The following is a 15,803-nucleotide window of genomic DNA, read 5'->3' as shown; positions in this document are numbered from 1 at the left end:
CAGGTGGCCCTCTATATTGGGAGTCGTTGTTGAGGAGGAGGATGGTGTTGGAGCAGGAGTCACTAAGTCAGATCCTGGTTGACTCTTGTACCTGGGCCTTCGATGCTCATTCCTCTTCTCTGGTTTCTCCTTTTCTTCTCTGTAACATGAAGGGATGAACCAGATGACCGTGACAGGCAGGCTGTCTAGCCAGGGTGCTTGGTATTTCCTTTCCTTCCTTTTTCAGTGGTATTTTAAGCAGAGCTGGAGAGGGAGAATAAAATTAAAGTGCGTTTGAACCAGTTTTGTATTATGGGTGAAGCCATTAAAACAGGACAGTATATTTTGGAACTCATCTTTAATATCCATGATTAATTAGCATCAATTGTCATTCTCTCTGTAGCCTTGTGTTGAAAAATCGATGCATGTGTCGATTTATTGTTGAATTACCTGTCCACGGACGTAGTGATGCACTGTTCGTATACGTAGGTTTACTGTTATGAATAAGGTTCGTTATTACTCTTGGTGCACCCGCCCACTTCTCAGTGCCCTTGGTGTGATGGGACTGGGACGTGACCTTCTCTGCGGGGGGCTGGTCAATGACAGACAACAAGCCGTGGGGATGGAGGGAGGAAGTAGTCCTGGTTTCTAGCATTGGCCAATTTCAGTGGTGTAAATCCTCCGTCTCCAATTTCAGGCTGACTAGGTCCTGTCCCTGGACTGCGGGGCCGGGCTGCAGTGTGCACAGTCGGCTCTCCTTGGCTGGTCCCAACAGAGCCACCGCGTCGCTGCATCTTTCTGCTGCCTGAAAGTAGGTCATATGAGGCCTACTTCTGCCACAAGACTGCAGACTGTTCGATGATATCCTGATTATGAAGGAGATTTATAAATTCATATGTAACAAAGTCACACAGCGCCCTCCTTCGGGGCAATTTTGCAGGCAAAGCACACAGCACACAGCCTTTGAACAGAGCCCTGTTGGTCTGGGGTTCCTTTGTTCCTGCTAGCAGGGTGGGTACAGCCTGTCCTAGGTGCTGGTCCGGTTACATACCCCTTCCATGTGTTATACTTCAGAAATCCATGCAGAAAGCACTGCTCTGCTGATATGTTGACATCTCTCAGCATCCACAGCTGTGACAAGTGAAAAGGCCGAGCCTCTGATGTCAGCACTGTGAAGAGCCCTGATAAAGATCCATTTTTCACAAATCCTTTGACCATTCTTTTAAAGGGCTGAAGATACTTGGCTTGGGTAAGGGGACGTGGGCTTGCCGGAATATTTCTGACCAAATACAGGAAGTATTAACCAGAACGAATATGCTCATGTTGGCGGGGCCCTCTTCCAAGGGAGAAATATAAGAGAAAAAAAAAAAAAAGAAGCATTTTCTGCAGAGTAAGATGGGCAAACCTAAACCAAACGTCCATGAGTAAGTCAAGGCATTTCCCCCATGGAGAATGCAACAAAGTTTTTCATTATTAAGAACAGAAAAGGGCAGAAAACAAGTCCTCAAAGCAATTCTGTGTTATCCTGGAGAGCAACAATGCCTTCTTCTAGCTGGTTGTTTTAAAATAATAGGAAATTACATGCCAGGTGAACACCAGCCTTCACAATGCATCTGCTCCCCTGCACAGCAGCTCCTAAGGTAGGACAGGAGCTCACTTTGGCATTGGTTTACTCTCATTAGAACACAGAGGAGAGGGAGATCAAATACCCTGGCCCGGGGAAGTCATGCCACGTGACATGTCCTCACAGGAAATCAGTATTTGTTCATGCCCTGCCATTTTCCAAATTTCTTTTTCCATTTTGCCAACACCAGACCACAGGGAATCCTCTCTGTGGCCTTTAGATTCCCATGACACTGTGAGGCATTAGCCCAGACTGGTCTCCAGAACACAGCTTTGCAACGAGAATGTCCCTGTTCTGTGCCCAAAAGAGGGGTTGCAGAAATCCAGCTGCTTCCTGGAGCGACCTGGGGCCACATTTCAAAGCTAAGATGTATGTGAGTTTCTGATGCACATTTCCCAGCTTTGAAAAGGAGAATGAGAAGAAAATTTGTGCTTACAGTGGCAGATCTAGTCACGGCTTTGCAATTGAGGTCACTAGTGGTGGCTTTGGGACCTTTCGTTATCAGGACTTAACCCTCAGACATTATGAGAAAAAAAATTTGGTTAGTGAATTTGAGCCCAAACTGAAGATGTCTTTAGTAAAGGAGCCTCAAGTCAAAGCCCACGTTCATTCCTTGTCTGAAGGCCCCACGTTCCCGGGGCACGAAGGAATCCCTGCGATCCAGTCCGTGAGGCCACCACCGACGTATGCTCTCATAGCACTGACTCCGCGCTGTGGGCGGGCTTCTTTTACTCTCTCAACAACTATTATCCCCATTTGACAAAAGATACACTGAGGCACAGCGTGATTAAGTGGCTGTCTAAGGCGGCACAGTGAGCCAGTGGCATACGTAAGGCTTCAAAATAAGTGACTACCGTGTCCTATAGGCTGCTGACCACCCAACCCAAAATGACAAGTATGCAACTGGGTATTGCTTTGGAAACGATGTCCTTATAGTCTTCTCTGCAGAGCTATCAAATAAAAATTGGTTTTTTTCAATATAGAACATATGCCATATTTCCCCAAAGTATCTAGACCTATGATTAAGGTCAGCTCAAAACAATTCTCAGCCTCCTATTATAGAAATATTCAAAATAATAATGGATAAATAAAATGGTTTCTTTCTTTCTCATGTCATGAGGCAGGCCAGGTTTAGGAGGGTCACTTCCGGGTGTCACCAAGGAGCCAGGCTCCCATCGTCCAAGTCGCCTCATGGCCCAAGATGGCTGCTGGTGCTCCAGCTAACAGGTCCTGATCACAGGCTGGCACAGGAGGAAGTAGAGGCAGCCTAATGGGAGTCTGGCCAGCTAAGCATGCCTCCCAAAAGTCCCAGATATATCATTGCCTTAAGCTCAGTCATATGGCAACACCTAGCTATAAGAAAGGTATAGCTATCCCAAACCACTGTGGTAGGCCATGGGAAGACATGCCCTAGTGCGTACCAGTCTTAGAGGAAAGCGTGGGGTTTCTACGGTCAGGTGCCCCAGGAACGTTGGAGGGTCGCTGAGGTGGGCATTAAAGAGTACCAGTATGAACCTGACCTTAGAAATAAGGGTCTATCTTCCCCTGGGAAAATAAGGCAAAAAGCAGGCGAAAATATAGACTTTGGCCCTTTTTCAATTCTTCCTTGTTTTCTTTTTTTATAGCATCTTGTTCCTTTCTCATGTTTTTAAAATATCTTTTAACATTTTGTACGTAACTATTTTAGGGTCTGTATCTGCTCATTCTAGCATCTGAAGTCCTTGGGGTGGAGGGGCTAGTGCTCGTTCTCCAGTGCGTTGTTTCTTTGTGTTTTCTACTTTTGGTTTGGGAGCTCATGTCCAGCAGAAGCTTATCCGGGAGAATTCCAGAGGGTCTGCACAGAGGCCGCGTCCTTGCAGGCGTGTCCAACCCACAGCCTGCAGGCCGCATGCAGCCCAGGATGGCTATGAATGTGGCCTAAAGCAAAACTGTAAATTTACTTAAAACCTTGTTTTTGCTCATCAGTTTTTATTAGTGTTTGTGTTTTTAATGTGTGGCCCAAGACAACTCTTCTTCCAGTGTGGCCCAGAGATGCCAAAAGGTCGGACACCCCTGTGGATGTGTTTGTGCTTGCTGGTGCTGGGTTCTTTGGCCTCTTACCAAGCTAAGATCGCCTCAGGTTAACCCTTTAAGCATGAATTTAACTCCAAACCTATGTAGAGTCAGACCAGCTACAAATGCCCAGGGGAGACCCTTTTTTTTCATTCATAACATAAGCCAGTGCATTTCCTTCTCCCTTTGTCATTGCGGATTTGGGGGTGGAGGGCAGGGGACATGTGTCATATTCTTGCTCTGAAGATCAAGCCCTTTGAGGAGGCTGGATTGGAGGTCTCACGTTGAACTCCTTGCCCTCTGGGAGTCAAAGCATCAGCACCATGATATCTCTCACCTTCCAGCATCCCGTTTGGTTTCTGGCTCCTGGGTTTTCTCTTACGTCCTTGTAAACAGTCTGCATTTAAAAAGATGGTTGTTATACGTTGTCCAGCATGTCTAGGTCATATGTGGACTGAGAGCGCAGCCTCATGTCATGCCGCCTGTTGCCAAGACTGGAAGTCTAGAGGTGAACTTTGAGGTGGGGGAGAGGGAACTTGAGATGTGTCCCAAATCCAGGCTCCTGTTTTCTCGTGAATTGGGGATGAGGCTTCCTGCCCTGAGTCGTAGGAGGAGACGGGGGTCTGACGTCTCTGAGCGACTATCCAAGGCTCTAAGAGCTGTGGGAAATGGGAACACCTGGAAGTAACTACAGGGATGGGTCAGCAATAATCAGGGCTCCACCTAAGCTGAGTACGATTTCCTGTCCATGGTTGACAGTGAGAGTTAGAACCATATATGATAACAGCACGAGGAACGTACTTCTCAGTGGAAGCCCCCTCCCCAGCCGAATCATCAAGTGCCGTCATTTTCCTCTGTGTCCTAGGGAACATGGGCCATGCCTGTGGCCCGCGTTTGCCCTCAACGGGACTGGAGGAGAGCAACGTCCTCTGCACACGAAGCCACGTGGCAACGCCCACTTAGGGCTCATTGAGTCAAGTGTCGTTTTTGTGCCACCTTCTCTCTATCTTCCCCATGACCCTTGCTCAGCAGTTTCTTGAAGAGATTTCATTTTGAAGAAACACCTCTTGAACGCGATTTAGCTGAGGGGAAAATTACCATGGGGAAAATCAGGGAGCCTCGGCCACTGAGTGAGTGTGTGTCCCTTTTGGGCTTGCAGTTCCTGCGATGATCACGTCCTACCCGAACACGACCCTGGCCACTCAGGGCCAGAAGAAGGAGATGAGCTGCACAGCCCACGGGGAGAAGCCCATCATCGTGCGCTGGGAGAAGGAGGACCGGATCATTAACCCCGAAATGGCCCGCTACCTTGTGTCCACCAAGGAGGTGGGAGAGGAGGTGATTTCTACTCTGCAGGTAAAAGCATGGCAAACACCGCGGATCAGAGTCTAAGTTCATGGGCAGAGGGAGCCTGGCTTTCCATGTAGGTGGGTACGTGTGGGGGATAAATAAACAGCAAACCGTCTTTCAGAGCCTATTCATGAAGCGCCATTCCTCCTGCCCTGCATGCAGGAAACTTAGTGAGTAGCCTGCAAAAATGCTGCTGTATCCTAAGTGTTATTCAGAGTAAAATTATTATGAACACAGCGTGGAACCCAAATGTAATAAAAAATGTGAGAAACAGAGTCCCTTACTGACAGTTAATCATGGAGGAGAGACAACCTATGCTGTCCCAGGTTTTCACTTCCTACAAAAAGAGAAGCTAGATGGGCATTGGGATGGAAATATTACCAGGAAAAAGGCTTTGCTGCTTTGGAAAAATCCAGAGAAACCAAATCCTGTCCTTCAGATGGAATCACAAAAGCTGGGGAAAAAGTATTATTGTCTCATATGATTTAGCACAGTTGGTAGTTAACAGGGTGATGCTTCAGCGTGGGGAAGAGGCGATGCCAAGTGCACACATGGGGAAAAAGCCGAGTGTTGGAAACGTGGATATCGATTCACTCACGAGGTCCAACCCAGCAGTCCTCAGGCGCGCCTCTAAAAAGGATCCCATGAGATCGGGGCTTTATTGCAGTATTTATAGATCTGTTTCCTTAGGCAGGGTTGCTTTGGATGCTTTAAAGGCAGACCATGGAGGGAGGGGTGGGTGGAAGTATATGTGGAATATATATCAACTTGACCTTGACATCCTACATAAAGTATGCATCCAATTTAACAAGCTGGCAGCTGATGTCACTAATGTACATTGAACACATCCATCTGCACTGTTACAGTTGCGCTGAAATGATTTGATGTCAGGTGTGTGTGTGTGTCCATGTATGCATGTGTGTGCTGGGAGTGGAGAGATTTTTACAGCCAAAGCCCTTCCAGTTGCTCTCTCAGTCCTTGCTACTGGATAAGATGGATTTCCTTCTGCTTTCCATGTAGATTTTGCCGACAGTACGAGAAGATTCTGGCTTCTTCTCCTGTCATGCTATCAATTCTTATGGGGAGGACCGTGGAATAATTCAGCTCACAGTGCAAGGTAGGAAGGAGACAGCGGAGGGCGGGAAACATGGCTGTTTTAGAACGTAGGTGTACACCCAGGCTCAGGCACCTGAATGGGCTCAGTTGCTGTGTAGCACCTCCTAATTCTCCAAAAAGATTGAATACACCGAAGCAGTGTTTCGCGGTGCCCGTGAACACGTCAGGGGGCAGCCCCAAACACAGAACAGAGTCCTTAAAGGAACTGGGTCAGAGGAGTCAGCCGTCACGTTCCTTCTCTGCTCAATTTTGGGAAACCCTACCCTGGATGATGTGAATAAAAAAGGGAAGTTTAACATTTGGAGTTTAACTCAACATAGTTTTTGAATTATAGATTCCAAACTAGAAGGGTGGCATTTAAATCCTCCAGGTTTGCCCTGACTGATGTGGCTCAGTGGGCTGGGCATCATCTTGCCAACTGAAAGGTCACAAAATTGATTCCCAGTCAGGGCATGTGCCTGGTTTACAGGCGAGGTCCCCAGCTGGGGGCATGAGAGAGGCCACCAATCATGGTTTTCTTATGCATTGATGTTTCTCTCCCACTCTCTAAAGATAAATAAATGAAATCTTAAAGAAAATATATCCTCCACGTTTAGCCCAGCTCTGCAAATGCTATGATGATTGGCAGTCTGGGAAAAGTGGGATTTTTCCTCCCTAAAATGAGATTGGGGCGGGGGGGGGGTAAATGCTTCTAGATTAAAAGCACCTTCCAATGCAGCATGCTCAGAAAGCTTCTGTGAGCCACACTCAGCGATCCCACTGCCTCTGGGGTCTGGACTAACCCTGGTGTCCTGTTGACTGCACAGAGCCGCCCGACCCTCCCGAAATCGAGATCAAAGACGTGAAAGCACGCACAATCACCCTCAGGTGGACCATGGGGTTTGACGGGAACAGCCCCATCACAGGCTACGATATCGAATGCAAAAACAAATCAGGTAAGTCCTTTATTTCCTCCTGCTTTAGGTCCGCTTCTAACACCTTTTTATTTTCATTTATTTTCCCTGTAAGAGCCAATCTGGATTCAAGGAAACTCAGAGGGGCTCTTTTTCCCAATTTGTCTCTTTTCTGGCTCAAAGTCTGCCATGCTTCCTTTTGTGGTGCTTTTGTGGGGAGGTGCCCCTCGTTGGCCCAGCTCTACCCGCTCTCTCCTTGAGCCTCAGTCTTGCTTCGTGATGGCCGCTTTGGCACTCTTGCCACTGACCAGCAAGGGGGCAGCTGCTGACAGGTCCCAGCCATGGTCATCGTGTCTGCTGTGTCCCTTGCTGCCCTTTCACTTCCCATTTGGCCTTTTACTGTCTCATAAAAAGAGACAGGAATTTGCACCCATCCTCAGCATGTGAAGGGTTAACGGAGTTCTCAGAGGCCACATCGTAGCCTTATTTTTCACCTTGCGGGCACGGTCCAGACCAAGTTTGCCCAAGAATAGTGCCTTTGCGAATGGTATTTGGGACTGGAAGCAACTGGCCGGACTGGAAGTAACTGGCCAGACCGGAAATGCATGTAGAAAGCATGGGGTAGCTCAGCTGGCTCATCTCAGATGCGGCTGGAGACCCAGGAGTGAGGCGATGCCTATGCATGGCCCCAGGATGCCTCCTGAGGGGAGTCACACTGTCACCCTGCCACCGGGAAGTGTGACACAGCCGGTGTAGGCTGGGAGATGGGGAGCAGCGACCCCGACAGGCAGGCTGAGGAGAGCGCTGACCCAGACAGACGGGGATCTTGCAGGAACTAGGCCAAGGGGCATCCCAGGGGGGCCAATGGGAGGAGGCCCTGCCTCCGTTCTAGGGAAACAAGGCTGGATGAGCCAAAGGCGGAAGGTCCGAGGTTCAGGTCTTGAAGGAAAGGGAGTATTTCTTGGGCGAGGCAGGCACGTTCTAGCAGGGGACGACCTGGAAACCGATGGTAGCAAAAGAGCTCAGAGAAATGCAGATGCGAATTGGCGGGGGGGGGGGTTCCACAGAGTCCCCAGAGCGAGGGATGGGCCCGCGATCACTGTGGCTGAGCACTGACCACAGGATCACCGGCCTCCCTGCTGTTGGAGCGACAGCCCAGGTCATCTCCCAGGGAGCTTGGTGCCTCCCTGTCTTGAGGGAGAGCCGTCCTTCCCAGGTGCAGGTGACTATCGGTGGTTCCACAGGGAGCCTTGCGTCAGCCTGACCTGGCTCTGCTGCTGGCCCTGTGTCTTACCCGTGGTGCACCTTCGCTGGTTAGCTTCGCTCACCATTCTCCTCTGTGAAATGGGACACCAGAGCATCTCTGTGACAAGGGTCCCTCAAAGGCCACAGGCTGCCTTCTGGCTGGAAGGCCCTGTTCCCTGGACCAGTCGGTTACTATGGTTACTCTGCCTCCTTCTCAGACCCCTCCTTGGCCCACCCTGGAGGCCATGCCGCCCTCTCACCTTCTCCTCCAACATCTCTCCTGTCTTCCTAGCATAAGACACCATGTGCAATCACATCCTTATTTCTGTGATTGTTTCTTTTTGTTTTCTTTTTTCAAAATTTTCAACATTTTCTTTTACTGCATCTGGATTTTGAGGCACGTTAACAAAGCTGTTCTCTACATTGGGGCCATGAAATGGTTCACCCTGTTTTCTTCTGGTACTTGTGTGCTTTCTTTCTCTCCCTCTTTGAAGTTGACATCTCCTTTCCATGACTTCATTCGTGTGTATTCTGGGAGATGCAGATCTAATTCATCTTCTCCCAAATGGGTACCCACATATTAATAACATATCATTACCCACATGGCTCAGCGAGTCTGCTAGACACATCTGGTAGAGCTAGTTCACCCTTATAGCTTTCTTTTCAGGGTTTTCTTGGTTTTCCATATATAATTTTAGGATAAACCTGTCTAGCTCCACAAAGGCTTTTTTGTTATTTACACTGGAGTTGCATCACGTTTGTTCATTCACTCCGGGGGCACTGACATTTTTATGATGTGGATTGAATCGTGTCCACTGAAAAAACAGCACAGAATGTGACCATTTGGGAAGAGGGTCGCTGCTGTGATGGCTGATTCACACGGCGCCCCCACCAGACTGGAGGCCCCTTGGGGCTCCCTGTGCCGTTTAGGTCTAGTTTTGGCCATTTCTCCGGCACCTAACACGGCACCTAACACATGGTCAGCACTCAGTGGCTACTTGGCGAATTCTCTTTAAGGAGGGAATGCATTTAAAGCATGTTACCTGCCGTCTGGCACAGAGTAAACATCTAAGAAATGGCAGCTTCTAGTGTATCACTCAAGCACACACGAAAGTGCTTCTATATAAAATGCATCTAAAACCCTCTGTGCTCCTTAAACTACTCCTTCCCCCTCTCAGAATCCTCAGTGTCTCCCGCATCCTGGGGTAGAAACTTCTAGGCCAGGAAGCACAAGCTCTCGTATGCATACGGCCACTGTGGGATTGCGGTGGGGGAGGGGAGGATTTATCTACTTGCTCTTACCTTTGTACATTTTGTCTCTAGACCTTCTGGTCACTCTCACCCACTCCGGCCTCTGCCGGCACTGCTTCAGGTCACGTTCACCCCCTTACATTAGCCCTTGATGGTCTGCCATCCTCCTGACTCAGGCTATCCGGCCCCCAAGCTGAGCTCACCAGGGAGCACCCAGTACGATCCACGCTGGCTCCTGTGGGCTCCCCAGTCCTTTCCCACAGGGGTTACTTGGCATTTCAGGGGCAGGAGTGTAATTCTGAATGTCCCCATCCTTTTATGCCCCCATCTCTCTGGGGCATTCAGGGAGTCCTGCGGACCTTTTCAGCAAACGCTCTGACCTCCTTTCTAAACCGAAGAGCACACCCGACCGCACACCGCTCTCCCACGCTGAGTTCCTGCGCACCCGTGGGGGTCACCGCAGCTCCTGGCCGGAGCTCCCCCCGACCCTTGCCCTTGGCCAAACTCTCTGCGTCGCTCCTCCTCCTCAGTAAGCCAAGTGAGGAGCTTGTCAGGAAGTCTTCATCTGAGCCTATGAGGCTTTCAGCACATGCATGGAAAACTGACATTCGTTCCTATTAGGCATCGTGCAGAGAACACCTGAAGGCCACATGATACAGGAAAATGACCTGGATTGCGGGGACAACACAGCTGAGGTCACAGTCCGCACCAGCTATGTCGCAGGATCTGAGTTTGTTGACCTTCACCGTGAAAGTCAAAATCCTTACCTCACTGGGTGCTGTAGGAATTCCGTCAAATAAAGCAGCCTGTCCAAACTCTGGCTGCGCCCCAGAATGACCTCGACGGTGACACTTTTTTAAGACACAGGTCCCGGGCACCATCCCCCAGAGAATCAGTAGGTCTCAGGATGCAGTTGTCAGAGCTCCAAGGTGTTTCCTGTGTGCCCACAGATTTGGGGACCACAGATGTCCCACTACTGTCATGCCTCGCACAGCGCTGAGCAAACAGAGGCGACTCCACAAGCGTGAGTTCCCTTTGCTGCTCGTTTTTCCCTGACGGCTGCCTTGACCTCCACCACGAACCCACGGTCTGCCCTTTTCCGGGAGGCTGAATCCTGTAGGCTGCACCATGAAGATTCCTCTCCCCTCTGACTTCCAGTTAGCTTCCCCCAGCGGCAGACAGAGAGGGGGATTCGGACAAGAATCCTGGCAGAGGCTGTGTTCTGTGCGCACAGCTTCCTGGAGCTTCCCGCCTGGTCTGCCCTAGCAACGCGGTCCCTTCCCTTGGGGCTCCAGGCCCTGAGAGGGAGCGGCTTCCCACTCTTGCATGGTGCTAGGAGCCTCAGCCTCCCCTTCAGCCTAGCCTGCACCCCCATCCCCAGACATCATCTGGTGGGCCTTCTATACCCTCCTTGATGCTGCGTGCGCTCTCTGCATCTCAAAAGCTTCCTCTCCTTCCCCACTGGGCAAGGAGACCTTCCATGAAGGCCCAGTAGCGATGCACGCCTCGCTCCCCCATACATGTCCTCACCCAAGCCCTCCCCGCTGGGGCCTGCATCCTTGCTCTTAAATTTCTGAGTATGCGTTTCCATGTGGGACTTCCTCCTGTGAAATCTTTATATTGCCTGTGGCAAATTCTTGCTAGTTATATTTGTATTTCGATTTGCGACTCCATCCTCCAAAGCATCAGGACCTCCCTGGGACTGTGTCTCATGCCCCACGTTGCAGTCTGAAGTGCACTGTTAATTCCCCGCAGCCGCCCTCTTTGCACGCCAGCGTCTGAGATGGCCCTTTCCCGACTCTTCTGCGTAGCCGCTGCCCTGTCTTTATCCCTCCTTTGACGCCACATAGTTTGCCGGAGTGCGTTTGGGGATTTTCACTAGATTCTCCTTCTCCATTCAGTAATTGTAAAATCCTTCAGGGTAACACATTCTTTCTCACCTCCCTGCCCTCCAGCTAAAAATTCACTCTGTGTTGCTTTGAACCATATTCTGTCATTATGATCATTGAAATCAGCTCTTTCTTTCAAAGTGCAATCACGTCAAGGAAGAAGTTGAAAACACAGCCCGTTCTCTAAGGATCTTCCCCTCCTTGCCCCGCACTCCCCACCTTAGCCACCTCCCCATGGGCTATCCTATGAGCTGATTGACGGGAGAAGGTGATCAGTAGCCGGTCATATGTTTACTCTCCAGGCTCTCAGCCACCTCCCAGACACATCCTCCAGTAAGATGACTGTGTCTTTATTGGCCTCGCCTGGTCCAGAGACCTCCACGTTGCCCTGGGCAGAACCATCACCCACAACAAGTGATGAGCCTTGTAGGGCTAATTAGCAACTTTCTCTGCATCTTGCAACGTCGGTCTGACCTTCCTCTCTCGTCTCTGACGTCTTCTCCAGAAGGTCTGGTTTTCTAGCCTTTGGACAAGGGCTCCTATTTACGTGCCATTTCACTGGTACAAACATCTCTCCCCCTCATTTGTCCTCTATGGAGTCACCTTGTCTTCCTCTTCCGCTGACTTTTTGCAGCATCTTCTCTTTTTACGTCATATTCTTCCACCTCCAATCCTCTTGACCCAAATAATACTTTATCTTTTACAGGAATACTAACTGTTAGTTTCTATTACATTCTATTCCCTGATAAGTTAAAGCAAAGGTCGGCTGAGGCCACGTATTTTTCCTACAAGTCCAGAAAAGCTCTTGTGTTTAAGGTTCCCTGTGCGCAGAGTAGCCCTCTGAACCGCATAGCCACCATCCATGTGGGAAGGGCTGCGGGGTCGCTCCCAGGGCTGAGAGGCCTGTGTGTTTGCTGTTTACTTATTCGTCTATTAAACATTCATTTATTATGGGTCAGGCTCTGTTTGTGTCCCCTGGGGACATGGCATTATACATGGCAAGTGTTCTCTCTGCTCTCCTGGGGCTTAAAATCCAGCAGGGAACACAAAATCTCAATGAAATTCTTACAAGTGTGTTGAGCACCACGCCAGAGGACCCTGGGATGGGGGGAGGGTGAGCACCCTCTCTGTCCTCCATCTCAGGGGGTTCTCATTCTCTATAATCAATGACATCTCTTGACCACCCTCCCCCAATCAGCACCTGCCCAGACTCTTTCTGAAATAAGACCTATTTCCTGACATTCTCATGATTGGTGGAAGCCCTAAAATCAGCAGGTACATATTGTCGCGTATTCAATAATAACTCTTCCTAGGAGGCGTGCTCTGCCTTTCAAATTAGCTGTGGTTGAAAAATCATGCCTCCAATAAAGGATCCAAGACTAAATGATTTCAAAAGCTAGAATTGAGAAAGGCATTTGGTAAGCAGTGTTTATACTGGACACTGAGGTTAATTTTTCATATGTGTTTTGTTTTGACCATTCTTCATTTGGAGAAAACAATCTGACATGGCTGAAGGTTTTGTTGGTTTTCAAATACTTCTTCTTTTTGGTGGAGGAGTGTCCAACCCCTAATTCCTTTTGTTATCTTGTGTGATGACTGCTTGGGCCTATTGTTTTCTATGTCACTGGCGTCAGCTCCCAGCACGTCATGCCTGTAGACCTCTGTGGCCCTCTGTGGTCTCTACCTGGTGTGTAGACCTGGTGTGTTGCCTCAGAGGTCCCTGGACGTGGGTGCCAGTGGCCCTTGTCCCTCTCTGTGTAGACAATGAGTGTGTGCATTGCTCCCCACCCCCACCCCCGCCGCTAACAGCCCTCCTACCAGAACACTGGGAGCAAAGCATTGAGAATTTCACTTTGAGTTGTGACCTTCCTTTCTTTTTTTAAACTTTGTTTTTAATTCCTACTTGTGAACTTTCAAAGGCAGAGGAAAAAAACTCACATCTCTATCTCTTCTTTTTTGAAAAACAAAACCCAAAAGACTCCTGGGATTCTGCTCAGAGAACCAAAGATGTTTCCCCTCAGCTGAACTCGGCCACCATCATTGATATCCACCCTTCCTCCACCTACAGCATCCGCATGTACGCCAAGAACCGGATTGGCAAGAGTGAGCCCAGCAACGAGCTGTCCATCACTGCGGACGAGGCAGGTGCGTGTGCCACGCTGGGGGCCCGGGATCCCGGGCTGGCTCTGGGGCTCCGAGGGTTAATGCAGAACCAGGCGTTCGGTGAGAGCTCCCCGGGGCTCCACACTCTACAGACGCACATGGTGCTCTCCTGCTTGGAAGGCATGCTCTTCAAAGAGCTTGTTGCACCTAAGACTTAAAAGAAAGACATGTGCCACCAGCCGTCTAGTCAGAGTTAAAGAAAACCTTGCCATTCTTACAATTCCTTTGTTTGGATGCACAAATCCAGGTTGGCAGAAGAGCCATGAGTGGATGTCTTGCCCAAGACCCTGAGCTGTCTGGGGAGAGGGGAGGCTGAACTAGGAAATGGCGAGACTGTGCTCAGTGTGGGGAGTGGGGGAGATGGTCGTCCAGGCTATTTCCTTGGCTGGAAATGTCAGTATTTGCTGTCAGAAACCTTATTGCTGTTTTTCCTATTACAAAGTATGTCATAGTCACTATTGAAAACTTAGATGATAGTTATATAAGCATTTTGAAGGAGGCAAATCAGGTTCCGTAATCCTGCCACTAGAGCTCTCTATGAGCATGTTGAGATCACCTAAGAAGTCAATTTTGTAACCCATTTCATCACCCACACACATATGCATGCACGCTCACCCCCTACACACATGCAGGCACACACAAATGTGTACACCCCCTTCAACACCGTGGTCTGCCCACGGCTACCAGGGGGTGGAATTAACTGGCTTGTAGAGGACTGAGCCATCAGGCAGTGGCAATGAAAGCTGATTGACAACCCACCTGCTAGAAGGAGAGGAGGAGGCAAGCTGCCCTTGGGTTTTCCTGGGGAAGGAAAGGTAAGGAACCACAGCCTGGCTCATCTCTTGAGGTGCAAATAGTGTCTGATCCCCAGAGCTAGCTTCCCCCTCAACCACCACCAACAATCAGAGCTAATCAGCCACTCACTACCCGCTGCTGTGGAGAAATTGGAACCTTAGTCTCAGATCCTCAGTTCTCCAGCAAAACCTTTAGGATGATCATTCCTAGATGACCGGGAGTCCAACACGAGGTTCGTTTCATCTGGCAGCGCTGTCCTTGGCTTCCTTTTCACCACCTGCTTCTCGGTTGTTGCCCTCGCCAATGGCATTGCATATAGACATTGCTCTCCCATATCTCTTAGGTGCTTCTCTGCAATTTGCACTGGTACCTTGGCCATTGGTTTAACCAATCCCATGTTGTTAGGCATGCCAGTTGTGTTCAATTTTTCATTATAAACACCACTGTGATGAACATCCTTGCAGCATGTCTTCTGCCATTTCCAAGATTATTTCCTTAGGTTAAATAGCAAGAAGTAGGAGTTCTGGATCAAAACAAATGTAAAACTTAACTCTTTTAATATGTGTAGTTAATACGGTCCTCAAGAAAATAGGTTAAACTTCACAATTCTCCCTGAACAGCAGATGAACATTCATTTCTCAATCCTGGAATGTATCTGTTCTTGGAAACTGTTTTTAAGGGAGGGTGATAGCACAGTGTTATGCCTCAGTGTCTGGGGATGAGCCGCTTCTAAGACTTGGATTCTCGACGTGATTTCTTACCGGCAAAATGGGCTTAACAGTGGCTTTCTCGTCCTCACCACAAACAGACTGGATAAGTGAACAAAATTCCAAGCTTTTAAAGTACTTTGCATTTCTCAGATATGTAGGAAATCAATGTTTGCATGTTCCTACAAAAATGGAATCTTATGTAAATATTTATATAAACACCCCACTAGCTCGCCAGAATTTCATCATGCTGGATATTTAGGGGCAATACACTGCCCCCAAAACAGAACCTAAGTCAGGGCTCAGCCCCTCCTTCTTCCTCTTCACCCCTGCTCTACGTCTGCCCATCCCAATGACCTTCTCCAGGGAACCAGGTTTGGTGGCCGCCTTCTGCCATCATGAATGCTGGTGGTGTTGCTTTCTCCTTTGTTTCCTGGGCGACCTCTGCAGCAGCCGGCGGTTGCCATGGCGGCGTTTCTCTTCCCCAGCCAGGAGGCCAGGTGAACAGCCACTCCTGGCGGAGGTCCGCAGCCAGCTGCCCACGTCTCTGCAGACAGGCTGGCGGGAAGCCCCTGCTCGGGTGCGGGAGCCGGTCTGGCCCCGCAGAGCCCCTCGTTCCCCATGCAGATGAGCCAAGGGGAAACGTGAGGGGCGCGGGGGCAGGCCTGAGTGAAAGAAAGCTCCAGAACAGAACCTGGCTGGGCCTTGGTGTGTAGGTTTGCGTGGCTGACATCCAAAA

The 15,803-nt window shown here is 49.5% G+C and overlaps 1 protein-coding gene across 1 annotated transcript in view; it reads left to right on the top strand.

The window, feature by feature from the left end:
• Positions 1 to 15,803, top strand: part of DSCAM (DS cell adhesion molecule) — a 524,904-nt gene that overhangs the window by 400,719 nt on the left and 108,382 nt on the right. Inside the window, exons 12-15 of the mRNA XM_054578507.1 lie at positions 4,815 to 5,011; positions 6,026 to 6,122; positions 6,928 to 7,056; positions 13,377 to 13,544. Coding sequence (XP_054434482.1) covers positions 4,815 to 5,011; positions 6,026 to 6,122; positions 6,928 to 7,056; positions 13,377 to 13,544 — 591 coding nt within the window. The remainder of the gene's footprint in view (positions 1 to 4,814; positions 5,012 to 6,025; positions 6,123 to 6,927; positions 7,057 to 13,376; positions 13,545 to 15,803) is intronic.

Source organism: Pteronotus mesoamericanus, unplaced genomic scaffold (assembly GCF_021234165.1).
Source record: "Pteronotus mesoamericanus isolate MK-2021 breed Mesoamerican mustached bat unplaced genomic scaffold, CSHL_Meso_final contig_116, whole genome shotgun sequence".
Classification (NCBI taxonomy): Eukaryota; Metazoa; Chordata; class Mammalia; order Chiroptera; family Mormoopidae; genus Pteronotus; species Pteronotus mesoamericanus.
Note: the sequence above shows the minus strand (reverse complement) of the source record. Positions and strands in the feature narration are given on the sequence as shown.